Genomic DNA, 27,692 nt, shown 5'->3' on the forward strand with positions numbered 1-27,692 from the left:
TGAGCAGAGAGTGAGGTAGATAAGCGAATGAAGAGCAGCACCCAGAGAGTCATGATCAGCAGCACAAAGTCTCATTGGAGGCCAATGTTCTCCAGGCACCTGTACTTAGTTCAAGCCTGCTCAACATCTTCATTAACAGTCTAGATGAAGGGGGACAGCATATTCTCAGTGAGTTTGCTGATGACACAAACTAGGAGAGATGGCTAAAGTGACAGGTCATACGTCATAGTCCTACAACTGAAGTGGAACAACTCTGTGCACCAGTATATACTGGGGGACACGCAGCTGGAAAACAGCTTTGAAGAAGAGAACCTGGGGGCTCTGGAGGACACCAAGTGGGACATGAGTCAGCAGTGTGCCCTGTAGCAAAGAAGGCCAATGGTGTTCTCCTAGGCTGCATTAGGAGGAGTGCTGCCAGCAGATGGAGGGAGGTGATCCTGACCATCTACTGGAGAAGCCCCACCTGGAATGATGGGTCCAGTTCTGAGCTACTCATCATAGGAGAGACACAGACATACTAAAGAGAGTCCAACAAGAGGCCACACAGATGATTAAGGCACTGGAGTTTGTCTCCAATGAGGGAGGGTTGAGAGACCTGGGACTGTTCTGCCTGGAGAAGAGAAGGCTAGGAAGGATCTTGTTAATGTCCATAAATACCTGAAGGGAGGATGAAAAGTGGACAGAGCCAGGCTATTTTCAGTGGTGCCCATGACAGGATCAGAGTTAATGGGCAAACACTGAAACACAAGAGGTTTCCTCTGAACATCAGTAAATGAATTTTTACTGTGAGGATGACTGAGAATTGGCACAGGGTGCCCAGGGAGGCTGTGGTGTCCTTAGGGACACTCCAAAACTGTCTGGACATGGTTCTGGGCAACCAGCTCCACGTGGCCCTGCTAGAGCAGGGGGGCTGAAACCTAGATGATCTCAAGAGGTACCTTCCCACCACAGCCATTCTGTGATTCCATGACCATGATCAATGAAAGTCCCAGTGAAGTGGATTAGCTACCTTTATAAAGGTCTCTTAATATTAAAGCACTTAGTACCAACATAATACATCATTCAGAACAGGCAATGTTGAACCTTCTTCCACTAAAAACATCTGAAACACCAACATAAAAAATAATGTCATCATCATAAAAAATTGGCTGACAGCTGAAGTATTATTATTATTATTATTAGGGAAAGAAAAGCTACCCTCATTCCATTTTTTTGAGAATCATCACACATATTGATGTGATTATTCTGTCAAATGACTTATACCAGTTTAACTAAGAAAAAATCCAACCTCTCATTTATCAAATTTTCACCATTATATCAAGCAATAAAGAGGCTGATTGCTTCACAATACTTTTTGCTAAATTTCCTAGTACTCAAAAACTGTCTGTTGTCATTATTACTACAATGCTGAAGATGTCTTTGTTATCATGCTTCCTTGTAAGGGCTCCTGCTATGGCAGGACTCCTTCCCTCCCTCCCTCCCTCTCTCTCTCTTCCTCTCTCTGTGATTTCACATGAGCATTTCCAGTGACAGAGCAAGGAGTCTGCCATCCCTCTAGCCCTGCTGTGCAGAGCGATAGCACCACAGACATCCTCTCAAGATTTTCTCTTCTTTTGAAACTCACACCTTTGACTAGGAAGGAAAAGAGGCATTTATGCTCTTGCTGAGACACAAAGCAGCTGGGTTAGGTGGGAGGAGAGACACTGCCTCTATTTCACAGTCACTTCTGTCACTAGGCATGAGTTATGAGAGTTGGGTAGCAACTTCAACTGTGCAGATACTTTTTGTAACTCCGGGGTCAACCCCAGAAGTTTTAGTGAATAACAAGTCCTTCACTAACACACATCAGTTAGTCAGTAGGTTAAAAGATACTATTTCCTTTACACTGGCTCTTGGGAAAAACAAACTGCATTCCACACAGGCAGATTACTTTCCTTGCACTGTGAGGATAACCCACATATTATTACAACTTTTAAAACTTTTTACCAATGCATATTCTCTGGATTTTCACTCCCAACACACTGCTGCCTAGAAATACATATATCAGGAGAGTATTACTGACCAAACTGGCAGAGATACACGGTGAACAAAAGATTGGAAAGAACAAGCAAAGAGAAGATTCTTCAGTTGAACAAACTCCAGGAATATAAATTCAGTTTTAAGTTCCTGTAAATTATTTAAAATAAAATTACCGGCTGGCACATCTGTATCTACAAATTTAAATAATTAAATATCTAACTCCAGAACTTAAGAGATTGTTCAGCTTAGAAGACAGGAAGATGTACTTGCTAACTAATCTAAGTAATTTGGGAAACATATTACGGCAAAATTATAAAACAAACAACTCCCCCACCCCATCTTCCTCATCCATCACCTTGCGACTCTTTGAATAGTTCTTAAAGGTGAAAGAGCCACAATAGTCTTTATTTCATCAGAGAACTCTGAGAGCTGTAGCTCCGTATTATAAGCAGTTTAAAGGCATAAAGAAGTATTTCTGAAATACAATGAGGGATGTTCCTTATTTCATCTTGCAGTTATCACTAAATAACTTCAGATCCAAATTTGTTTAAACTAATTGCAAATCAGTTTCTTCTGCCAGTCCTACAAAACAAGGAAATGTAACTCAAATGGAGTTTGAGTTTAACACCCATTTAAGTGTTTTGAACACCCATTTAAGTGTTTTGTTGGCAGAAAGAATAAGGCTCACAGGAAATCTGTTTTCTGAGAGTTTGTATACTTGTGAGTGAACTTGAAAATTTGCAGCAGATTTTTGTGCATCAGTATACCTCACCAAGTTCTTATCCCCCTACCAGTCAAACTCCAGAAAAATTCTCATTCTTTGCCCCCCTGACCTCAGTATTTGCCTAATTTTACAAACAAAAAAAAAACCTAATGAGCTTTGAGATGTTACTTAAAGGTTATTCAATTTGGGATAATAAATAGACAGTTTCAAGGTATTGAGATAAATCTTTATTAATATTTACTCTGTTTTATAGTAGCATCTACCAGTTCTACTCATGGATCATGTGATACAAGCACAGAGTTTCATCTCCTAATACATCAAGGTGCCCTGCTTTCCTTAAGAGGCATTTCTCATATTCTCTGATAATTCAGCTGTTCTAGATTTTATTGCAAATTTGTGTCACATTGCCTGTTAAACCTTTTTCCATGTTTTTGATTTATGTTAATTTAGAAGCTGGGTTGGAATCTCAGCCTTCTCAGGGGCCACAGACTGACGTTTTTATGGGAGTAGTTCCGAGTTACTGTTTGGATACTGTACTGATTGTGAGATAAATAAGAGCTTAACGTCTTCTGAGAGACTTTGGTAGAGATGATGATTTTCCTTAAGTCCTGTAATTCTCCAGGACTTCTAATGAAAACTACAAATTGAATTGGAGCACTAGCAGAAAAGAAAGAACAATACTTTTATTGTGTAGTAATGTAACAGCGCATCTCAGTCAAGGTGTGACTTCCTTATTTCTAGGACAAATCTTTACATATTACAAAACAATAACAAATTAGAAACTAATTGCCTTGTAACTTTATAAAACTGCTTTAAAATGCTTTAAAAGCTACCAAAGAAGTGTCCAAATTTAAATCCTTTTAATATTTGTGCCAAGCAAGAAAATCACAGCATCTGCACTATCTGCACATCACTGAACATGTTTGGTATTACATGCATAAACCCTCAATCACTGGCAGAAGGGCCAGGTCTTTATTAATAAGCCACCTAACCCTCTGTCTAGCTATTCCTGTTATTTAAAAAGGCAAACTGATCTACTCTACCCCACAGCTCTTACTGGATAAGAGAGAAAGGCTCAGAGTATTTCACAAAATTATTCCTTGCCTCAGTTTTATAGCTGTGCTGGAATAGGACTATTACCTCCTGTACAGTAAGCACTAAATCAATTCACACAATGCACTTCTTTGTGTACTGAACTGAGCTAAATCCAAAATCTGAGACTAAGTCCTTTTGCATAAAATGATTGCTCTGTTTCTGTGTTCAGTGCAGCCTGCAGCCTCAAAAGTCTTCGAGTTGTTCTGACACAATGAAAGAAATACTTATTCAGAGGACATGATCTTCAGCAGGCAAACAACCACCAACAAGAAACAGATGGATTTTAACAGATAAATACAGAATGAAGATTGAACTGACTACAGGGAGATTTATTTAGCAACTGTTTCCAATTTATCTTTGAGATGTACAGTAGCCGCAATTTATAAGAAGTCAGAGCCAGCTTGCTATTTACATTGCATATAAACAAGCCTAAGTGAATAATTAAGCCACTGAAGTACTTGTTTTTCAAGCTGTGTAGGCTATTTGGGAGCCCTACTACCTCCTAGCACTTCTAATTCCTTGAGGATTCTAAAAATAATTAGTATTACTAAAAAGTCTTATGAGTTTCTCAGCTTGTAGATATGTGAGCAAATCTAAAGGCAAGTTCTTGTATTTATTTTAAGATCATACTCTTAATACGGATATTGTTATAGAAAATCGCTCATTCAGAAATAACTGCAAACACATCAAATTAAGTTTTTTAAACTGCATAACCAGACTTCATATTAAATTTCAATATTATTGCTAATATTGTTATAAATGCTTATGCTTTAAATTAAATTTGGAGGTTTAAAAGCCCAAGAATTACTGATATTGGCAACCGAAGTATTTTCTGTGCCTACTAGGACATAGTGTTGTTTGGCCAGCGTATCTCAGTTTTTAACCAACAGCTTTACTGCCAACCCTCAGAGACTAACCCCATTGTTAGCAAAGACAAAACCAATATTGGATAGAGCACTGGAGACAGATATTGAATTGAATAACTGGGGTGATTACTGCAGTAATCAATGCAGATAGCAACACACAGGAGCTTTGAGGCCATTTTTGTTGCATGTCCTTGACTTTCCTCCTTCCATCTCTTATATTTTCCTGTGCCTTACCATACCAAGCTGGTCTGACTGGGGGGCTTTGCTAGCTTCTGAATATTTAGCACTCATTATTAGCACTTTTTACAAAATGCTATGATGGTTTAATGATGTAGGAATCTGTCTCCCAGCAAACAGGCTAAGATGAACAAGAAAGCACAGATCACTGAACAGCCGATGGCAAATTTCAGGTGTCACATTATCATCCTATGCTAACATGGAGTAGGAATCACATTTTATTGTATTTTCACTTGTCATGTCAAGGACTTCTTCTTTACTAAGAATAACATCAGTAATATAAATAATGGCCATAAATAAAATACTATCTCCATCATTTATTTCTGACACCAAAGACAGGCTAAAGCTAAGACTGACAGCATGGCTTCTTTTCCTATATTCACAATGCATGTTTTTATAAATTCATATGCAATTTTCTGAGTGTTAAAGTGTGCTGTCATTTGTATATCTAAAGCTCTCTAAGATGCATATTATAGACTGAATGAAACAAAAATCTTCAGGCTTTTCACTCCTTGTATAATTCCCTAGAGTTCCACAGATGTTATAAAAACCCTTAAGCCATAGAAGTGTGACTGTACAGTATTTCATACAGTATTTATATACATTTCTGAACAGAATATTGCACTGTATGAAAAATCTTTGTAACTTCCAAATATTTATGTTTCTAAATCTTGCCCTTTGTATGACTGCAGAAATTGCAGGAAATAAACCCTCCCTTGTGTATTCACAGGAATCTGGGTTATCTGGCTTTTAAACCAAATTCAAAACATACTTCAAAAGCAATTGCCACACAGAAGACACTGTTAATGTGAGTAACTTGGTTACATCTCTGCCATATGAAGTAAAGGGTCATGCATTGTCCTGAACATATCTATCAATACATGCAAAAAAAGCTGATGTTATTTTCCTCTTTCAAATCCACTAAGCATCCATAGACAGCTGACACTCTTGACATTTACATAAAACTTGAATCTATTTCTTCAGTTAAAAAGCTGAAAACTTACACAAATGTTCTCCCAACCTGTGTTTTGGGTTTGGTTTCAAAATCCGCTTTATGCAAAAATTTTACATCAGACTGTTTTCTATGCAGAAATCAAGACGCAACAAAGTCTGTGAGCCCTTTAATAAAAATTTCTCAGCATCCACATTTTAGGAAATGTTTTTTAAGTTTCCTTAGTTTATGTCCAGCTAATACTATATGTCTCAAGTTCACTAAAGCCAAAAATTGACTCTTCTGTGTGTTTTTTTTGATCAGCCAAGTTTTCTAATACTGTTAGTTATTCTTTTGGCTTTTGTGTGAATTCGTTGTGAGCATCTGGCCTACAGCTCCTTCTGCTGCAGAAAGAAATACCAAAGTGTAGCTTCCACTCTACAACTTTCTGGAAATGCCTACTCACTGACTTTATTACTTACAGTAAATACAGAAGAAAGTTTCTCAAAAAGCTGGTGTTAGCTGGAGTATTTACATAAGAAAAGGACAGTCATTGCATGTGGGAAGCAACAGAAGAGAAAAAAAAATTGGGCAATGAAGAGAAAGAGTGGTAACTTTCTTCTTGTCACTCTGTTGATTAGTAGAGCTGCTCACAGCAATTATTCACACATGGAATGTTGGAGCTATCTCTCTCCTCCCACCAAGCACTAATTTTATTGTTATGGCCCCAAGGGTCTACCCCTGCCCCATTGCGCAGGAACTTGCACTTTGGTTTCAATCCTGGAGAATGGTTAATGCCAGTATTGCAAAATCTATATAAAAGCTTCTTTCAATGGCCACCACTTGCAGAAAAAAATAGGGTTATATATAAAAGACTCTTAGTCTCCCTCACTGATTTAACCCTGGTCAAAACTTGAAAAAATGAGATTTATCCATAAGACTTCTGACGCAATTAGCGGGAGTTTTGGGTCTAAACTGCCTTTATAGTTTTAGAACCTCAGATTATGGTTGCTTGCAATGTTTAGGGCAGAAAATCAAAGACATATATTTAGGGCTGCTGTTACTTTCTTTCGCTTGAATCAGGACAAAACAAAAAAGCTGTGAAAGGTATTCTTACAATGTAAATTAATTTTATTCAAAACAGATTAAAAAACTAACAAAGCTTGCCTAACTACATGAGGTAGTACATGTAGCAAAAGTGAATGCAGAATATAGTATTCTGAAATATGAAGAATATGAATAAGTTTACAAGTTGGAGTGAAATAAATTCAACAACAGAAACAAAATATACCAAAAATAAAGTTTAACAGCTTTTTAGTCTTAAAGCACCAATACACTTTTCATAGAAAGAAACATAGTATCACCACTACATGTTCTTCATATACCATAATATGGTAAAATTAATGTACCAAGCTGTTCACCATAAACGAATTCTTTAAAACTGTGAAGCAACAAATGACATAATTGTCACGGGGCTTCATACCACTATACTTCCTGGCCTGCAGGAGTATTTGCCAGGTCACAAGGAGCAAGGTTAGCCTTTGTTACCATTTTCTTTGGTTTTTTTGAACAATTACTCCCATATTAATATTTGGCATATTGTTAACATGTACAGCTCAAGGCTATAAGCTTGCAAATTTTTCTGGATGTGTACAATTCTACATTTTTTTCTGAACTCAAATTTAGGTAAATTGACGGAATCACATGGCAAAAATAAAGCATGTGTTTGTGCAGAATTTCAGGCTTATTCATTAATTTCAGGTTACTGCACTTCTCAATACAAAGATTTTATGAGATCCTTCAAGGTTGTATATGTCTGTTTCACACACCCATTCCAAGACAATGGGATATCTGTGAAGTATTGAACCATAAGGAACTATGGCTATTTGAACTAAAGAGCTTAGCAGCATCCAATAGATACGTTATTATTCTATTTTAAAAATAATTGACATGAATGGCCCAGTCTCTTAAGATTATTTTTTAGAGGAAAACATGCTAGCATGACCCAGGACTTCTTCCTATATTTTATATTTCCCAATGTATTTCAAAATAGGTATTTGTACTTGTTATGATTAGTGTAAAATTGAGAACAATCTAGCTCTTCATTGATGCTTTCATGGCTAATGTTACTTTAAATCATCAAAAAGTTATATATGCATTTATTTTATTTTATTTTAAGGCATGATTTATTTTATCAAAATATTGGGATGACTTATGTACATTGAAAATAAAAACTCAGGCCTCCCTCTGGTATAGTTTTAAGGTTACTGTTAGTGGCATATATAAAGCACCATATAATAATATATTCAGATGAAGAAAACAAAGAACATTTATGAGCTTTGAATTAACTGTATAGGAGTAACTGCTAAGAAAATATAGCAATATTTAACACAGGATTCAAAGTAATGTTATATATCATTATTGATTTTCAAATGAATTTTTCTCCCATGTTTATTTTTACAGATTTTTTTCATTAAGATTTATATGTAATTTAAACTTTTTGGTGGAAAGCAGTATACATCTTCTGTACAATAATGTTACAGCTTTATACAAATTTTAGGAATCACAAAAAATGGCCTGTATTAATCTTTTCCAAGCGCTCTGGTTTCACTTGCCTGTTTTATGTTTTACTTGCTAGATTCAAACAACAGCAAATACTCTGAAAGCCTTGCTTCCTGGAGGATTCTGTAAACTGAAAAATAAAGACATTTTTAATGTTATTTTTAAGACCATAACACTCCAATAACAACTTTTAAAAAATTTCAATTTTTAATTCTAGCATCCTGCAGCACTTCTTGTGACAACTCCTAAATTTATCTATCTAGGATTCCTTTAAAACTGGTACAAATAAAAACTACATAAATTTCAGATTTTTTTTTCCCAAACAGCTTCATTGGAACAAAATACAACATAAAAAAAATTCAAGTAATCCTTTGTGACGAGGGATTCTGGTTTAAATAATTGAAGCAAAATTCTAGAAGTGTTTTAGAAATAGAGAAAACATACATCTTATGCTTACTCTTCTAGCAACTGTATTTGGAGAGAACTTGCAGACCCAGGAGATCATTTGTTTGTTAGTTGCTCTTAAGATGAAGAATAGATTTCTACAGAGACCTAATATCTAAAAAAACCAAAGGGAATGCCTTCTGAATGGATAAGTATTTGGCTTCAAAAGAAAAGAAGCAAAAATACCCAATTCCAATGAAATGTTGATAGAGTGAGTATTTTTGCCTTAGAAGTTGGACCAGCACGTCTTATTTAATGGTCCATTGCTTTTTCTTCAGCCAACCCTGTCTGAAGATTATGTGGGAAGGAAAGGGAAACGGAGGTGGAAGGAAAGGCACAATGCAACAGGTTGGCTGCAACAGCATGAAAATTCATCTTCTTCTGCTTCACAGAAAACTTGCATGCGACTCTTTTCCAAACTGCTGACCTCCCAAACTTTACCAAGATGATTAATATGTAAATATATGTGTATTTATACATATTTTTAAATTTATATTTATAGATTGAATGTAATACATATATTTAAGTCTAAATAATGATCAAATTTGCAACATTCTTCCTGTCTGCCTCTCTAGTTGAGAAAATTTATATGGAGAGCAAAAGTGTCAGTAAGGAAGCACTCTAAGGGAATTGGATCATCACAGAGAAAAGTCAAAAAATATGTAAAATAAGTCATCCATTGAGCAAAGAAAATCTGTATTTTACAAGCTTTCAGAATTGTTGAAAGTTCTGAGAAAGAGGGAAGACATTCTCCTACTCACAATTAAAAACAAGACAAAAATACTCACTATTTTCAGAATTTTTGAAAGTTCTGAGAAAGAGCGAAGACATTCTCCTACTCACAATTAAAAACAAGACAAAAATACTCACTATTTTCCTACTTCTGAGTTTTCTACAGAAACCTTTAGAGGTTTTTTCCACTCAAATTTCTCAGAAAGGCTATCGTCATGGTTAGGTAACCATCATTTTTAGTCTAAGAAACATTCTTAGCTTTACAGGACAAAAAGAGTGGTACAATGTTTTTAAAGTAATTTCCCTTTCTTCCTTTAGAGCCTGGAGAAACCTTTCAGGGATTAAATTAAATCTGTAACATATAGCCATGTGTTATCATCACACAAGGTACAAATACACTCAATACAAGTAGTGAACTTTCACAGCATCTCCCTGTCTTTCAAAAAACACTGTTAACAACAAATTATTAAAAAAAGAACATCAAAAATATGTCTATATGATTGTGAATTTTAATGCTTGTGAGTATTATGTACAATTCAGGATCACTGGTTCGATACCATGTAAATCACTAATGAACAGTTCATCAGGAACCAATGAACCTGAATCATTAATATTAATTTTTAAAAAATCCTTAAATAAGTAACTGCAATTTTCTTATTAAATATTGTGTTAGTTGCAAGAGAACCAGCAAAGCAAACAAGAGGTTTACTTTATTTCATAAGCAGCTTTTCAGGCTAATGTTGTATGAGCTTAGAGGAGGCAGGCAGCTCCACTAGCACAGCTTCTCCAAAGTCACTGCTGCTGTTACACAAGCCCTGTAAATCACCCCTTGTGGCCTGTTTGTTTGGCTTCTAGCACTGCCCCAGGTACAAGCAGACACAATGCAAGACTGTGAACCTTATCGAGGCCAAGAGTAAAGTGTAACCTTTGCAAATGGGCTCTGTACCTTTCTGAATATATCCCATTTTGAAAGGAAGCCACATAGACCTTTCTTTTGTCCACTGGCATCACATCAACGTAACCGCCCTGGTTGCGGACCACACCAGCGTGCACTGCTGCCCGGCAGATACTGGAGATCTGAGGAGTGAAGAAACAGATTAGCTCTGCATTCATCCTTTTATTTCACCATTTTTAAGAAGAAGACAAATAAAGGTATTTAAACCAAGCCTAAGAAGCATAAAATAATTATATTTATTGCATGACTAATTTTATTAGTGTTACAAAATTTACATCAGGAATTCAGAAAGAGATTTCAGATCACTTTCACCATGATGCAAAAATAATTTATTTCAGGCTATTTCAGTTCAAAGATCAGGAACATGTTTGAATTCTTCAGCCTTTCAAAATGAAAATATCTATCAGCCAAAACCTCAAACATTAGTGAAATGATCCATAATTAAAGGGAGCATTACAGTTTTCTATCCAGGCATGGGTAAATACTAAAAGCTAATTAGATGAAGGGTATAATGGGAGCATCAGACAGAAGATAGACGTCTAAAATGAAAGTTCTCTGTTAAATTAACAGCACTTACAGCTGCTTGAAACCTCTATTTTCTGGTCACAAGTTCCCCTTGTGAACCCATGAGGAAAAAACAATACCCACAGAAAGATTTCTCAGTGACATTCTTGATAACTTTAATTTAAATAATTGATTTAAATTTGAACTACTCTAATAGTCTTTCAGCATTTTAATAACTGTCAGAAGAATGAAACTTCTTAGATATTCCAGAAGTAGGTCCCAATCTTTAAAACAGAGCATAGTAAAGTGCAGTTCCAGCTTCAGTGTCTCTCCACTTAGAGACAAGGATTTTTGGTGGGAAAAGTTTTCAATGCAATAATTTTCTCCACAAGCAACCTTTAAAAATTTAGCCAATAGAAATATAAATAGCTGGTCAAGCAAGCCACGATTTAAACAAAAAACTGCATTTCTTCCAGTTATAATTGGAATATTTTATATATGTTGTCACAGCCATTTTCAATCTCAATGCTATATAAAACCAGGAATTTAAAATAGCAATGATTTTCCTCCTTTCATTCTAAGTACAGGCCTTGCCAGGTTCACTCATATATAGTTTGTTTTTCAATGTTACAATATTTAAAGCAGTAAAGATCTGAAATAATTTATGCAAATAATCTTTTGCAAAGATGCTTTAGAGTTTTTCTTTTTACAGTTTTTGAACATGCCAGAAAGGATGCCATTTGTACCCTTGTCTACTTTTCTTCGTCCCAAGGTTGCAAAATGTTTTTTATACCATGAACACCAATAGATGCCTTATTGTTAAGATTATAGCACACTTTATTTATCCATACTGTGGAGTAACAAAAGAGTAGACTGATCATGTGCAATTTCAAATACCCAGGGGGAATAATGGCCTCTGCAATACAGGATTCCAGTCAGAAGAAATAAAAGATTATATTTACAAGCAATTAACTACACTGAAGAACCAGAAGAAAACTATTCATTCTATTCATTCCTAGTACAATAACACAGCAGTAACTTTGTTTTCAGTTCCCACTGGAGATATAAAAAAGGCTGGAGGTACAAATGGGGAAAAGAAAGACCACCTTTCTCACCTCTGTAATAGTAACCAAAATGTACCCTCACCCTTTACATCATGACATAGTGGTATACTTTCATAATTACATTTGAGGGTGGCTAAGATACTGGCTGTTCCAACATTATTTGGAAGTTTCTAGTCAAGTAAAAAGGAAAGGAAAAGCCAAGGGATGGAGATTTTGACAGAGCAGGCTGACTGCTTGTTGGAAACTATCTCCAGCAAAGGATGGGGCCATTGTTAAGGCTGGCACCACAACTGACTGGACCAATCAAGTTTGGCTGGGCTAATGCACAACATTTCAAAGGTGAAGGCAAGACACTTGAATGGAATATGTGAAAAATGAGAGGTCAGAAGACTGGGGTTCATGAAGCCAGCTCAGAGGCTATTTTCAGATGAAAAATAAACTGATATTCTGATGCTACATTCCAGATGAGACTGGAGAACAAATGCACATAGTTTTTGAATAAATGAATAATTACATGAGTATAAATTCATAATTATAAACTAGTTTGTAGGAATAGCTATGAATAGATGCCTATAGTTTTATAAACATATACACAATAACTTTTTTTATAAAGTATTATCTGTCCTTATCTCTCAATAACTTCTCATTGTCTTGGAATGAGATTATTATCTAAATGGAATCAGATTCCAGTAGTGATGCCACAGTAATTCTATGCTCGGTATTATGTCATCCAGATCACACATCCTTGAGCCACTAAGGCAAGCCTCCTGTTGATTTAAGCAAAACAGGATTTCACTATGCCTATCACAAATTTCAGTATATTATTTATGGTTTACATTAGCATCCTTGTGTCACTTTCTGGAAAACCTCACAGATTTGTAGTTGTTTCTTTCATTTTGATGAAGAAATTCCACAGGATGTATAAGGCAGTATTTTTAGGTCAGTATGAACACTTCATACAGCATTATGTGGCTGTGCTTTATTCCTGTGTTGTGAACACTCCTAATTTTATTAGCATTTTTAACAGGTCATAGGATCTGAATTCCAAGTTAATTATTTTCCTTTTTCAGATACTCAACAAATACCAGTATCTACCACATCATAGCACTACTCTACAAAGACATTTAAACCACAAGTGTCTTTAAGATACCATCATAGGAATAGGGACCTATTTAATAGCTTTCTACATCATATTCTCTATATTTTACCATAACAGAGAACTATGAATACTTTTGCAAAAGTTTCAGGGAATATTTCCATATATGGTTACTGAAACAAAAATTAGTATGACCAAAGTCCTCAAATAGTATAAAATTATACAACTCCATCAAACTCTTTAGATAAAAGATATTTGTTGGTCTCTAGGCCCTGGAAGAAGTAAGGGGGCTGAAAAATTCAAACTAATTCTGCTCTGCAGATACCTATATATCTCCTTTACTATTATACTCTCTGTACTAAAAACTACTGAATACATAATCTAGGACAGTATCTTCAGTGTAAATGTCTACACTGACAGCATCTGAAGTTGATAAGAAGACGCCCATCTCTGCTTTTTTATCTGTATTTATGTCCATTTTTTCCTAAAAGCAGTATGGCAGCACACATTTCTATATAATGGAGATGAATAATGAGATAGTACACCTAAAATAATTTTGAAGTATACCTCTGTAACATTACTTAGTCACCTGGAACTTCTCCGGCCAAAAAAACATACATATTATGAGATTTCCCCTGTCAAGATTAAATGCAAACATGTCTTCTTTCTCCTACAACAGTCTCTTCTAACTCACTGGGAAACTTTGTCTGTAGCCCTTAATTGCAACCACAGAGCTGAAAGAAAATCATCTTCCACAAACTGGACTTGCATTGAATCTATTTTCACTGCCTCTTTTATGCACAAAGGATCCATTTCACAAATCAATTACCTTTCTAAACTGGAAATACTATTCACACCCATGACACTACTTATGGACAAGAGTGTTTCCAGGACAAGACACTCAGGTAATCTAATGGACATCAGTTAGTTTCATAATGCTGAGGAGTAAATACTCACATACTGTTTTCAAACATTTTAAAGAACTGGAAAGTAGTGAAAATCATCATCTGATGATGGTTGTCAAACTACTCTTATGACATCAATAAGACAGTCAAACCTTAGAGTTTACTGCCAAAAATACAAACTCTTTTCTCTGCCACTACATCTTGGGTTAATAGAGGCATGACAAAGGAGGGGCATAAATTAGAAATCTCTTTTCAGACTTTCTACCCACCTCAGAACTAAACATGCTGTAGAAAAGACAGGGAAAAAAAAGTTGACTAGCAAACAGAATGACAAAAAAAAGTCTTAAAATAATAAGACAGTGTGAGATACTTTATACAAATATATCCAACTCTGTTGCAAATACTTAACTATACACACAGATAAGAAATATTCAAAATAATGAGACTGTAGACATTTATTTTAAGAGCAATATCTTTTGCATAGTCTGACAGAAGTTATGGTTGCATCAGGATCTAAAGTGCAAGGGTTTAAATGAGTATACACTACTAATGCTGAACAAATGTTGAACAGTGGGAATTTGGATAAAAAAAATTTAAAGTATGGGTCCAGAGCCTAGTGAAGCCTACAATGAGTTTTCAAATATCTTTTGATATCTTCAGCATATGACTACTGCTAACTTAAATGGGAGCCTCTGAAAATAATCTTTTAAAAAGAAAGGGGTTTTTTTTGTAAAAAATAATCATATGGAGGAATACTGTATATCAATATTTTATCTTAGAGTTACATTATATTTTTTTTCATAGAATTTTGTATCTCATTTTATAACACAATGTAAAACCTTATACTTACATCAGAATAAATTCGTGTACCAATTACACGAGCGTAGTGTGGATTTGCCTGCATACAATTGTGAGGACAATACACCCTGAAAGATCAAAAACAAAACCACATACAGTTAGGAAGAGTATCAGAGGATTAATATATCATGTTCAATGACAGCATTATTAAATATAAATCAAGTTGATTGTCTATACATATGGGTCCATAATGCTATTTAAAACCTGTCAGTTTTCAAGGCTTTGACCATACAACTGAAAACATTGCTGATGTGTTGAAGTTCATATGAAGTGCTTAAAATCATACTTTAACAAGTCTGGTCTTCCTTCTTTTGGATAAGTAGACAGTGTTCTTGTTCAACATATGTGAGGCGAGTAGAAAAGTCAGTGAAAAGACAGCCTGTTCATTACTCTATAATTTATCTAAGTGCCCTATACAAAATGTACAGTCTCAGAAGAGGCAGATCTGACTGAGGACCTGCTTTGATACTGATGACCTGTTGACACAAGCCAATTTATCAACTTATAATGAAGCTGAGCATTGGCATATGTGGCTAGAATGAAAAACCTTGGAAAGTAGTGAGACTCCTAGCTGATTCTGGGACATCAGAAACCTACTAAAATATTGTCTTTATTAACAGCATTTTGTTAACATTTGAGGAATTTTTTTCTGTGATTCATGTATTCTATACCTTCAAAATGCACAGGAAAACCATGTGGGAAACTAAGTGTAGTACAGAAGTTGTCAGCATTTTATTTGCCACCTGTGATATGCTACAGGCAAGAACCATCAGCTGACTCTATGTCTCTAGGTCTACTCTGAGCTATTTCATTTGAAAAATGGAGCCACCCTACATGGGACAGCCCTGGGCAAGTGTTCTCTAAAATGTTATCCAGGCTCCAATCAATGTTTGGGAAGTCAAATCATTTGGACATGCTAGAGTCTTGCCAGATGGGTAACTAAAACATGCTGATAAGAGTCAGGAAAGATATTTTTGTCAGAAGGAAGCAAGAAGTTGAAGAAGCCTGTTGAAGACCTGCTGATTTATGAGTTGGGAGTAAGAGGGAAAAATGAGGCTGTGTAATCAATGACTGATTACTGCTTTTAATTCCCAAGACTACATTTTCAGAATTAAGAGCATGCACAGAATCTTGAATGAATCACTGCTGTTGTGAAGTTCCTTAAGCTGACACATCAGAATTATGTCATTTTAAACCTTGTACTTTAATTTTCCTAAAGACAAAACCTGTTTTTTCTGTTAATGAAGCTAGCTTTAGTTTTTAATAATGAAGAGAAAAAGAAACAGATAGGAGATTGTAGCCATCCATTCCTGTGTTCCAGTCCTCAGCTTACTTCTCCACATCTTCCAGCTAGAAAGCCAAGAGTCATAGCCAAACACCAAGTCCATGGACCCAAGTGCTACATGAAGGGATGTTTTCCTAGCAGTTTTGGCTTTGTACTTGTTTCCTGTGTTGGCGGTAGGATTGCTATGAAACTAATCTTGTGGATATCTCCAGCTTAATTTGTGGTAAATCATGCTACAGTGTATTTACCTTTGACTCATCTATGGTTTTAAGAAGTGTTACCAAATTCCTTTGTCAAAATATTGTGGTACAGGTGCCTTTTGAAGAGTTAAACACAGCCTTCAAAGAAATGACAGAGATATTTGAAGCCAACCTGCAGACCAGGCCTTACCTTAACTAGACATATTTCAATTTTTTTTAAAGCCAGTTTATTCAGAACTCCCAAGCAAACTGGTAACTTCCATGATAATTATCTGAATTTTATCCTTCTTTTGTATCTGTTTGCAGGTAAATAAATTGAAATAAAGTGTACTTTGCCCAAGGTGCATATATATAATAATGGACAATGAAAAATAAAAATGCACTTTTATTCACAGTCTTTAGTGTAAGGATTTCACTAAGATTAGCAACAGGATCTTAATGAGTAAAAGAGAAAATATTTTCTTAATAAAAAATCCTGTAGATCATCTTTACCTACCCTGTCTTCTACTGAGACCAAAGACTAAATTATCACTTGAACATTTTTTACTTCATTTTTACAGCTACTGTTGTGACCTTTCTCAACAACTTAAGATAACTTAAAATAATTAGTAAATGGCAGAAAATAGAGCAGCACTTTAAATTAAAAACCTTTTATGAATTTTACCTCGGACAGTGTGAGGCTGGTTTTTGAAATGGGCACAGTTGTTCCACTGTGGTTTCACAGGTGATAGCCTGAACTGAAGAAAATAAAACACAAACAAGTAAATGTGTACTATTTAGAAAAAGTAGAGTAGTACTGAGCTTGTAAGAAATAAATACTAACCTGTTACTTTAGAGACAGTGAAGGAGTTAGCAGATTGGTATTTTCTGAAGAAGAAATATTAGAAATTATCAGTACTTAACATATTTCAGTGATTTCTTTTAGCTAGAAAAATTTTTATTAGAAAATATGGAAATAAACCCAAGAGACTGTCCCCGATCAGTTTTTACTCACTGCACCTCCTCTCCCCCAGTTGGAAATATATTTATTGCAATGACACATTTGCTTTGTACTCCCAGTGAATCTGTTTCAAAACCAGGAATGAGTGTTAAACTCTTTCAGGAGTTAATTTGCTAAGAGAATGTGTGATAGGAACCAATCAAGCAATATATTGCTCCCTCATCATGTAGCATGTGGTTGCTCAGAAGCTTTCATCTACCAGAAGAGCTCATTCACCTTTTGCTAAAGGTTCATTCCTATAAACAACCCTAACACTGAGAAGAGTTTCTCCTCACAGCCTTCCTGAAATGTTTCATTAAATTTTACTTTTGGATCTGGCATCTTCTGTCATCATCAGCATCATTAAAAACCCAGTATAAAATGTAAGAGTTCTTTTTTCCCCAGTAATTATATGGCACTCAGATGTACCTGCTTTCTGTTGTTATAAAAAATCAGGTACCTAGATTATGTTGTTTCATTAGAAATTGATGCATGTTTCTATTTTGTTCCCCTCATCTTCTATTTTCCTCCTTTTTTGACTCCTGGGATATGCCTCTGATTGTGATATTTTTCATCTGTGACAAAGAAGCTGAGGATGTCTTTGACACCCATAAAGTTACTTATTAAAAACAAAACCCAAAAAAACAACACATCAAGGAAATCATTCCCTATTCACCTTTGGAGCAAATTGCTCCTGTGGACCTCCCTGTTTGCCTGCATCAGTTTATTTACTTGTATGACCCATCAATTTCACATTGCTCATTTATTGGATCCCAATTAACTTTCACTGATGTAGCTCATACTTCTGTTGCCCTAGCATTGTCGAACACTGGTGTAGGAATATGTATTCTATTGTTGACTAGCTTGTTGAGCTATTCAGAACAGTACCCTATCCTAAGAAAATCCAACAGCTGAAAAAACACTGGTATTAGCAATCCTGATAAGAAATCCAAGGAGCTGAAGATTAGGACACTTGCTGTATGCTGCCCTGACACTTTTCTGTATTTTGTATTCTGGTTTGCAATACACAGTAGAGGTGAGATCCACTTTATTTCATCTATCCTTGAATAGATGAAATAGTAGTTTATGCAAGGCTCCATCTACAGACACTGGTGAGAGTCAGGCAGCTGCAAGGTATCCCCTGCCTTATTGATAGGCCTTTTGAAAGTTTGAAACTTTGGCAAATAATCTTTATTTATCCCATAGCAAAAAACTTTCCCGCAGTTCCAATTCTCAGAGGATAGGTGCTAAATACACTCTGTAGGCTGGACAATCATACAGTTTTGTCTCATGTAGCAAAAAAACTCAGAGATTTCAACTGATGGGAAATCAATTGGTTCCAGTTTAAAGATTTTTTTACAGCTTTCCTACTCCTACATTTGTAAGCAAGCTGGCTCCTCATATGTTAGCATTGATATAATCAAGATCTACTTAGATCTCTTTTATCAAAGCAAATAAAAAAGAGAAATGTTTGTCAGCATCTTTAGGCAGGTAAATCAAACCAGAGTGCAGTCATCAGATGATCCAAAGAAACTGATTGGTATCAATGCTTTAAGTGCTACCCAGGTAGTCCAAATTATAGGCCACTGAATTAAGGCTACCATGACAATGCTCCTCTCTATGCTGGATTAGACATATCTGTTGAAAAGAGAAATGATGACAGGTGTCATAACCTGTATCATTTCTTTGCACAGCACAGAGTGAGAGCACAGCTGCTGATGATTACCTATCTCCTTGAATCTTCGGTTTACATGCGAGCCAAATATATCACTCAGAAAAATCCTGTTTTTCAGCTCAATATTACCCCTTTGAGCTACACACATCCCACTATTACATATACACTAACTACAGACAGAAATAATGACATCAATGTAAAGCTCTGAAGAATACATTACGAAATTGTGAAGTGTAATTTGCAAATACCAATTATTTCTTAGATTCAAATATATTACTATTGATGTTCTTCATCTACCATTGGATAATTATATATTAAATAGCCAAGCAGTCTCCATTTCTATGAGTTCTTTTCCTGGGTTTTTCTTTAGCATGTCTACAAGTATTTGGAGCTGTTTTAACATACCAGTGTTAGGGAAAGCACCTCAGCAGTGCAGTACAACTCCAAACTAAGTTTCCACAGTATGGAATATTATTCTATCACTGGCAAATGTAGAAATAGTGCAAAATAATTGTGAAAAATGATATATGTGAACTGTGGAACTGTGATGAAATTACCGAAGCATACAGGAAGAGATGTCTTTTCTTCTTGTTCCGTATGCACACTACCAGAGGGTCATTTACAAACACGAACTTGTAATATTACTGCTTTGTTAACTGTCATAGATTGCTCTGTCCATGTCCAAAACACATAAAATAATCTGCCAGTACATGCTAGTTTTTGACAATAAATATATACTCTTACCAATTAATTAACTGAATACTCTCAGCATTATTTAGCTACAAACACAAACTTATTGTCCGAGTCACTCTGTACATTATTGAACCTTCTTTCACATTATTATTGTGCCAACTCTGTCCACCATTAAACACTGGCTAAAGTTTCAAAATGGATACAATATCGCTGTATCCACATGCCTCTTCATAGCATTTTCATATTATTTATGACAAAAAGCATAGCGAAATGTTATTAAAAATGTGATATATTTTGTATGAAATAAAAATAAACAGATGAAAACCTTTTCATACATTTTAATTTTAAGAAAAGACTTACCCAATTGACTGAACACCATTTCTGTAAGACTTGATAAAGTAATTTTTCCTCCCTTGCCTAGTCACATCAACCCAACCACCTTCATTGTCTAGGATGCCATAATGTATGGCAGCTTTACAAATACTGGATTGCTGAAAAACAGAGCAGGAAAAGCAGATCTATGTCAGACAAAAAACAGGTTTTAATTACAATGTGTCATTAAAAATTTGATAGACGCTTTTATGTTTGACTTGGTCCATGTAGGTGTTATTTCAAGCAAATAAACCACCACTTTGCCTTACTCAGAGATAAACTATTCTCATTTACAGTGCACTGGTTCACAGTAGATGTCATTTCCTATACTGTTTTCCCATTCTACAGAGTAAATGACATACTCTCAGATAGTATTAAGGTTATACACGAGCAGGTCCATCTTACTGAAACAATTTAAACAAGCATACTCACAAAATGCTGTACTCCTCCTTTAGTCACAACTTCACATATTTGCATGTAAATTATGTGGACACAAAAATTCTGCTTCTGTGTATCTATAAGTATGAAGTACATTTGTACAGTACACACAGAACAGCAGATGCAAATTTATGTTGTCTGATGCTTTCTTAAACATTTGGTGCAAGCTTTTAGTTTTGGTGAATGCTGACATCCTCAAAATCCATTCTTTTTAACTTGTATGCCAACAGAAAAGACATTTAATCAAGCATTCTACTGGTACAAAATCTAATTTAAAAGTATTTACCATTTCATAATGTACACTTCCAATAACTTTGGCTTTGCTATCCAAACAGCCAGCAGGACATTCATACCTAAGAGAATTAAATACAAATAGGTTTTAAATCCTGGGATTACAAAAAGGGGAAATATTGCAGCTCATGTACAAATATAGCCTTTCAGAAAAATCTCAAAATGACAACTGTAAAATTTACCATACCTATTGCAAGTTGTTCCTTTGCACTGATCTCTTAGCCTTACTTCACATGAAACAATCTGAGCTAAAACAAGCAAAAAGCAAATTCACTGCAATGAATTTGATTCTAGAAAATTCAATTTTCTTGACCACTTGCAAATCAGGTAAATTCCTTACACATTTGCTGCATGCTTATCACTTCGTTTTTCTCATTGTCATCAGTGCCTGTGGAGGCTGAAGGCTGATGTGTTCTTGGCCGGCTTTGCACAGTTGCATCCTGGGCTTTGGATCGCTGACGTTCAATCTCATTGGTTTCCTCTTCTGGTTCATGGGGGGAATACGGTCTTTCTGAATCCTCTGTTTCAGAAAATGGGCAAAAAAAATATAATCTCTCAGAAAAAAAAAAAAAAATCAGTGTGGAATGTAAATCCCTTACCACATTTTGGTAAAACCACTTTGTTCTCACAAAATGGTCGGAAAAAGGAAGAAAGCAAGGAAAACTCTTCACTGCTTCATAAGATGGAGAACTCAAGATTAATAAAACACCTCAAGTATGTTTGCGTTACTTTTTTTTCCCAGCATGTGTAGCACAACTGAAGTATGGAACTGTTCGTAACACTCCTGTTTTCATATCTTCATGCCATCAGAAAACCAATTGGACAAGGAAAATCTCTGTTACACATGGGCAAAGATTTACCAAGTTCATAGACAGCATGCAATTAAAGCTTATTTCACAGTAACATACACCTGAAAATGAGGCCCTTCTATTCATACATAGTGAAAATAATTCTGAAACACTCATAACTGTATCTACGTTTTGTACTTAGAACCATTAAAGAAGCTATTTGGGCACACACATGCAGCTTTCATATGGTCCATATGAAGTCTCAGAAGTTATTAACAAAAACGGCTAAATGAGTTGTTCACAGAGTAGAACCAAAAGAAGTAGCAGTTTCATAATATGCTGTGTTTCCATACTATAAATGCTATTCTAAAAATTGTAAGTTAATAATCATCCCAGCTGACATTTTCTTTAATTACTAATGTCTTCTAGCTTTGTTCTTGGTTTTTCACACACACCACATGACTATGTCACTGAGATAATGTTTCCCTATAAACAAATTACTGCATAGACTTCCAGTGTAATTACAGAAAGGCATATAAAGAGCACACAATGAGTCTCCATCTTCGTCTACTAAAACCCCTGAATCAGCACTTATCAGCAGGAACTCAGTGCACTCCACTCCCTCTGGTGAAACTCAGCCTCACTTATCACAAGTATATATTTCCATTCAGCATAGCAAAGTAGGGCCTAACTGGTCTTTGGGCACACACATAATATATTTTATTCCACTATGTTAAAGCACAATGAGGAAAGAAATCAAAAGAAAAGTTACATTTCTATTCCTGTTTATAGCTGTAATGGTGAAATAGTACATACCTCTATAACAAAGGTTTTCTCTACAACCTCCTCCAAAACTAGGGGGACATGCAGAACAGGGGCGGCCGGATTTATAAGGAGCATGACCCCACCAGTTACCCCTTTACAGAAAAAAATAGCAAAAAATGCCTTAATCAATGAGCATATTAACATGTTAATATTAAACAGCACCTAATATATCAAGAAATAAATTATGAAAACCAGCAGGCACAGAGACAATAACATTCTTCTGATATTCCCAAGTCACAAGCAATAGGATGAGAGGAAATGGCCTAAATTTGCCCTAGGGGAGGTTTAGATTGGATGTTAGGATATATTTTTCACTGAAAGAGTTGCCAAGCATGGGAACAGGCTGCCCAGGGAAATGGTGGAGTCACCATCCCTGGAGGTATTTAAAAGATGTGTAGAGGTGGCACTCAAGGACATGGTTTAGTGGTGGACTTGCCAGCATTAGGTTACTGGCTGGAGTCAATGGTCTTAATGGTCTTTTACAATCCGAATGATTCTATGACTCTACACCAAATACACAGGATCCCATTGAAAAGTCCATGTAGAAAAAAAATTAAGAACTGACATAAATCACTGTAAGATCTTTTCAGACTGGCATAGCACCATAAGAATATATTCCTCCACTTCATGAGAATGGGCTCCATTCTCTCCTAGATGGAATATCCTACAAAATTTGATCTTAACCATGGGCTTCCTTTTGCACATTCCTTTAAGTCACAGTGGGGAAATACATTTATTTTTCAGAAAAATATCACACTATAATAAAGGTCTCTGATGCTGTATATGTACTAAAAGACAGGCCAGAAAGCTGAAGCACAAGAAAACTCACAAGAGTATTTGTGCAGCTGAAGGCTGTTTGGAAACAAAGCTCTATTTTGTAATGGTACAAAAACCAGAAAATCCAGACTGATTTCCTTGCAGATTATTTCCTGGACTATTATAAAGTATCTTGCTCCCTCAAGATATTTTTTGGTGTCAATCTACTTACTTAGGAGAATAATTGCATACAAGATAAACTGCTTTTGGCCAAATCTGCCCCCAGATGTTCATGTTATGACACAAATTAATTGCACAACCGATTCTGCTACTTGTAGCCCAAACAACCTAAAGAAAAGAAAAGAGGAAAACCAAAGATGATCAACTTAAAATCAAAACTATCTCCAATATACAAAACTCAAATTACCAAAGTGATGTATTCCCCTCTGATATGACTCTCATTTTATACAAATGCTATAAGCATATATTTTAAAGTGTAGCAAAACATTTACAAAACATGATCTGACGATCTGATTCTTGGAATCCCAATTAATTGATAATTGTGAGCTAGAAGTTATGGTCCTGTGTGCTGGAGTTCCCAGTACAACCTAAAGACCCAGAGGGTTTTGGATTGGTTGGACTGAGACAATAGATATTTTTCAGCAGTAAAACGAAGTAAGAAAGGATAAAAACATTAACAAAAATATTTATACACTGAATAGACCCAAATACTGGATTTTAAATGAATATTCTTTTATGTCATTGCAACCCAAGGTGGCTGCGTTTCTTTATTCACATTTCATCGCAGATCTCAAAAATAATCAAAATGACAAAGTCTGGAATGTTCAAATGATAAAAATATGACAAGTGTTGAAAATCTGTTTATTCAAGGTAAGCCAAATCTGTAGATTCAGCAGGATTTAAGAGTTGAAAGAGATAACTATTGTGAAGAACTAGTATCACAAAAAAGCTGTATATATGTATAGATCTTGCATGTAATAGTAAATGTAATTACAGGTTATAGATACAGTAAATAAGAATACAGAACTAGCTTTATTTTAAAGTGAGATACAAATGTAAATTATGCTACTAAACATAAAATAAGTGTTTAAAATTAATAATTTTTAAGTTTTCCAATGTTATATCAAAAATTATATGTGGACCATAGTATAATCTGAAGTTCATGTATTTCCCATTCATTGAAAGCAAGACTGGTACCTCTCAACAAAAATTCAGGCTAGATACACAAATTTCAGAAATAGGAAGTAAATTATCATTAATTTTAAAACCTTCCTGAAGTTAAAACAAGGTCCAAAAGACTACTGTTTTATCTGAGGAATTCACCTAAGAAAACTTTTTTTTTTCCTTCAACATATTATGGGAAGGGCTATCCAAATTATGCAAAATGCACTGAGCAGTAATACTCAGTTTAACACTGGAGCTTGTGAGCTTTTTCCTTCATCCTGCTGATATTTATGAGGATGAAATCTAAAGATTTGTATGACAACCTTACTTTGTCATTGATACCCAGTGCTTCTAACTGTGGAGTCTAAACAAGCCTTTTTTGTGCTTTTGTGCTGTGGTATGTAGTGCAATTTTGTGTGCCCTAAGTGTCAGACAGCAACCCAGCTGGAAGTCTCTGCCACTCTTTTCATAGGTGATTGAAATCAAGCACACCTACATACCTGTGTGTAATGTGTACAAACAGGACCAGAGCATCTATATGGACAATATGGATTGCATTCATGAGGATGGGGATATGTGAAATCTCTCACTTCATCATACCATGCTTGGACATGAAATGTTGGAGGTCTGTACCTAGGAAAGCCAGTAGCAGTGTATTAGATCACTCAAAAGTTGTCGCTTCTGCCATTTTTTCCTTTTATTAACAAGCAAATATTGTTTGATTTTTAAAAATCTTATATATTGCATAAAATAATATCTTAAACTACCTTCCCCAATGTGCCCCCAGATTTTGTCCAATTGATGGAAGAAGGCTTGCTGGTCCATGCTCCCACAGACAGGTTTCAGCCCATGACTCTGCAGATCTCTCCAGTTCTGTGTCCCATGTCTGAAATTTAAAAGAAAAGAAAGGGAAATCTTCTTAAAAATATTTGGTGTATATCTTATTCTTAAAAAAAAGAAAAAGAAAAATTATCCATTTTTTGAATTTTTGAAGTTTTTTTTTACTGAGGTAGAAAACTGAAAAGTAAGAATTGAAAAACGTATGCTGCATTTTTGTTTCATAAGAAAGAAAAATGCTTTCACCAAGAGAAAAAGTTTTAATCCCTTCACAGCATTCCCTTCAGAATCCACATGCAGCCACGCTGCAGTGAATAAAGCACAAATATGAAACTGAAAGGCTTAGTTCAAGTTTCCAAGCTAAATTAAGTGCATTTTTTGTCTTGTGAGCTTGTTTTTCAGTAATGGGCATTTTTCTTAACTGAAAGGGGATATTATCCAACCTGCTTTCAAACGAAGCTTTATTTCCTCTAAACTAATAGTTTATGTGAAATGAATGAGAGTTCCTCTGCCTTTTCTATTACCACCTTTTGTTGAAATAATACACAATTCCAACACAAATTGTGAAAACTAGAGTTAAGGTTGTCATTCATTGATTTTATGGATCGGTTGGCAAAAAAAGGGACATTCATTAAAGAGGCATGCTTAGAAGAAGTAAAAAAAAAATTATAAAGTGTTGTTTATCTTTAATTTTTATTCTTTAAGGGAGATGGAAGAATAAGCTTGAAACTGAAAGGCAAATCCAAGTTTCATTTCCTCAGAAGCATACTAAGACATACTCTTCTTGAAAAAAGATATACCATACTAAATGCACAGTTTTTATTGCACTAAGCTGGGGTTTGCTCAAAGTGGTCCATTGCTCAAATGCAAAGTATCCATAATTTTGCTTAGCTTTTGGAATTTCCTGAGAACTGCAGAAACAGTTTCCAGATACCTGATTAATACAAACACACAGGTTAGGAAACTAGAATGCCTCCAGGAAAGAAACACATCTTGATAGAACCTGGAGTATTTCATCATACATTCAGACTAAATTTCATTAAGTGAGACAATGCTATCTAAATAACAGTAATTCAATATTTTCAGATTCAAATTCCCATGCAGACACTGGAGATCATGTCTATTAATTTTTGGCACAGATAAAAGGTAGAAAACTCCTTAACACAGCCAAAGATTGTACAAATATAACAGACAAATTCCACATGCTAAAATTTATTTTTCTATTGATTTTGATGTGTGGTTTTCAAATTATTAATCAGATAACTCATCAAAAACAAGTATGTCCTTGATTATGCAAGACCATTATTATGTAAAAACTTTATTATCACTCAATTTAATCCTAGAATATCTGTTCTTGCTTCTCTTCTTCAGAAATCTGCAATGCATTGGATTACATTTTTCTGTTATTATTAATATTATCAGCAAGTAAACAATTTGCAGGGCATATTTTGACTCCCAAAATGCAACATTTACTTTGACAGAAATACTAAAACATTATAATAATGACAGAATAAATCTTTTAACCCATTTATGGATACAAACACCACTGACTTTAGAAAACTCTACAAATTTTCCATTCATTCTCCTAGGCCATTATTTCTGTGTCATAAACCACAACTTTTCTAACCTCCAGAAGAAAATATTCCAATCTTAAATCATGAAGTGACAGTTTGTATAATTCTTTTCCCCTTTCCTTTAGTTGTCACACCACCATAAAGTGTTCTTCTCCCTACTGTACCCATTGTAAAAACACATGAAGATTAAAACACTTCCTGCACATTTATACTTTGTTCTTATAGGCTGTAGTAGAGTTGCTTCATCTTCTACCACAAAATCACAAGACCATAATATTTTAAAATAAAAGCCACTACAATTTGTCTTTGTTGTATATATTGTATGGTATTAAGTCACCTCAAAATCTTATAATATGTAGATTTCGTTCTTAGGATGAACAAGTCATAAAGTAAATATATTTCCTGAATAATTGCTATTAAGAATGGTTTTGCCAACTGGACTGTGAAATACAAATTTAGTATAAATTAGACTTACTATAAAACAAAAATTATGGCACTTGCTCAGTTTTAAAACTTCTTACCTCCAAGGCTAGCTACAATTTCTTATAGCTCTTACAACCTTCAGAAAGCCAGAAGATATTCTCTTGTAAACCATGCCCCCACATTTTCCACTTTTAAAACATCAGTCATGGTTAAAGGGATTGTATTATTGTTCTATTTTTCTCATCACACAAGTTTAAAAAATTTTATGCAGCTATTTTAACTGAAATAATTATACTTTTTTTTTAAGTTTAGAGCTAGGCAATCAATAGTAGCTGCTTGAATCAGCTCTTCAAGACTGTGAAGTAATTTGCCTTTAACA

General features: G+C 35.1%; 1 protein-coding gene across 2 annotated transcripts in view; it reads right to left on the minus strand.

The window, feature by feature from the left end:
• Positions 1-8,084: 8,084 nt before the first annotated feature.
• CRISPLD1 (cysteine rich secretory protein LCCL domain containing 1) overlaps positions 8,085-27,692 on the minus strand; it is a 36,685-nt gene continuing 17,077 nt past the window's right edge. For both annotated transcript variants that reach the window (XM_068186459.1, XM_068186468.1), the window contains 13 exons: positions 25,247-25,365; positions 24,980-25,112; positions 23,527-23,642; positions 22,530-22,630; positions 21,266-21,445; positions 21,113-21,173; positions 20,921-20,987; positions 20,185-20,315; positions 17,301-17,344; positions 17,142-17,214; positions 14,985-15,060; positions 10,557-10,687; positions 8,085-8,564 (listed from right to left, as the gene is read on the minus strand). In XM_068186459.1, coding sequence (XP_068042560.1) covers positions 8,513-8,564; positions 10,557-10,687; positions 14,985-15,060; positions 17,142-17,214; positions 17,301-17,344; positions 20,185-20,315; positions 20,921-20,987; positions 21,113-21,173; positions 21,266-21,445; positions 22,530-22,630; positions 23,527-23,642; positions 24,980-25,112; positions 25,247-25,365 — 1,284 coding nt within the window. In that variant the 3' untranslated portion in view covers positions 8,085-8,512. The remainder of the gene's footprint in view (positions 8,565-10,556; positions 10,688-14,984; positions 15,061-17,141; positions 17,215-17,300; positions 17,345-20,184; positions 20,316-20,920; positions 20,988-21,112; positions 21,174-21,265; positions 21,446-22,529; positions 22,631-23,526; positions 23,643-24,979; positions 25,113-25,246; positions 25,366-27,692) is intronic.

The sequence above is a fragment of the Anomalospiza imberbis genome, chromosome 1 (genome assembly GCF_031753505.1).
Source record: "Anomalospiza imberbis isolate Cuckoo-Finch-1a 21T00152 chromosome 1, ASM3175350v1, whole genome shotgun sequence".
Taxonomy (NCBI): Eukaryota; Metazoa; Chordata; class Aves; order Passeriformes; family Viduidae; genus Anomalospiza; species Anomalospiza imberbis.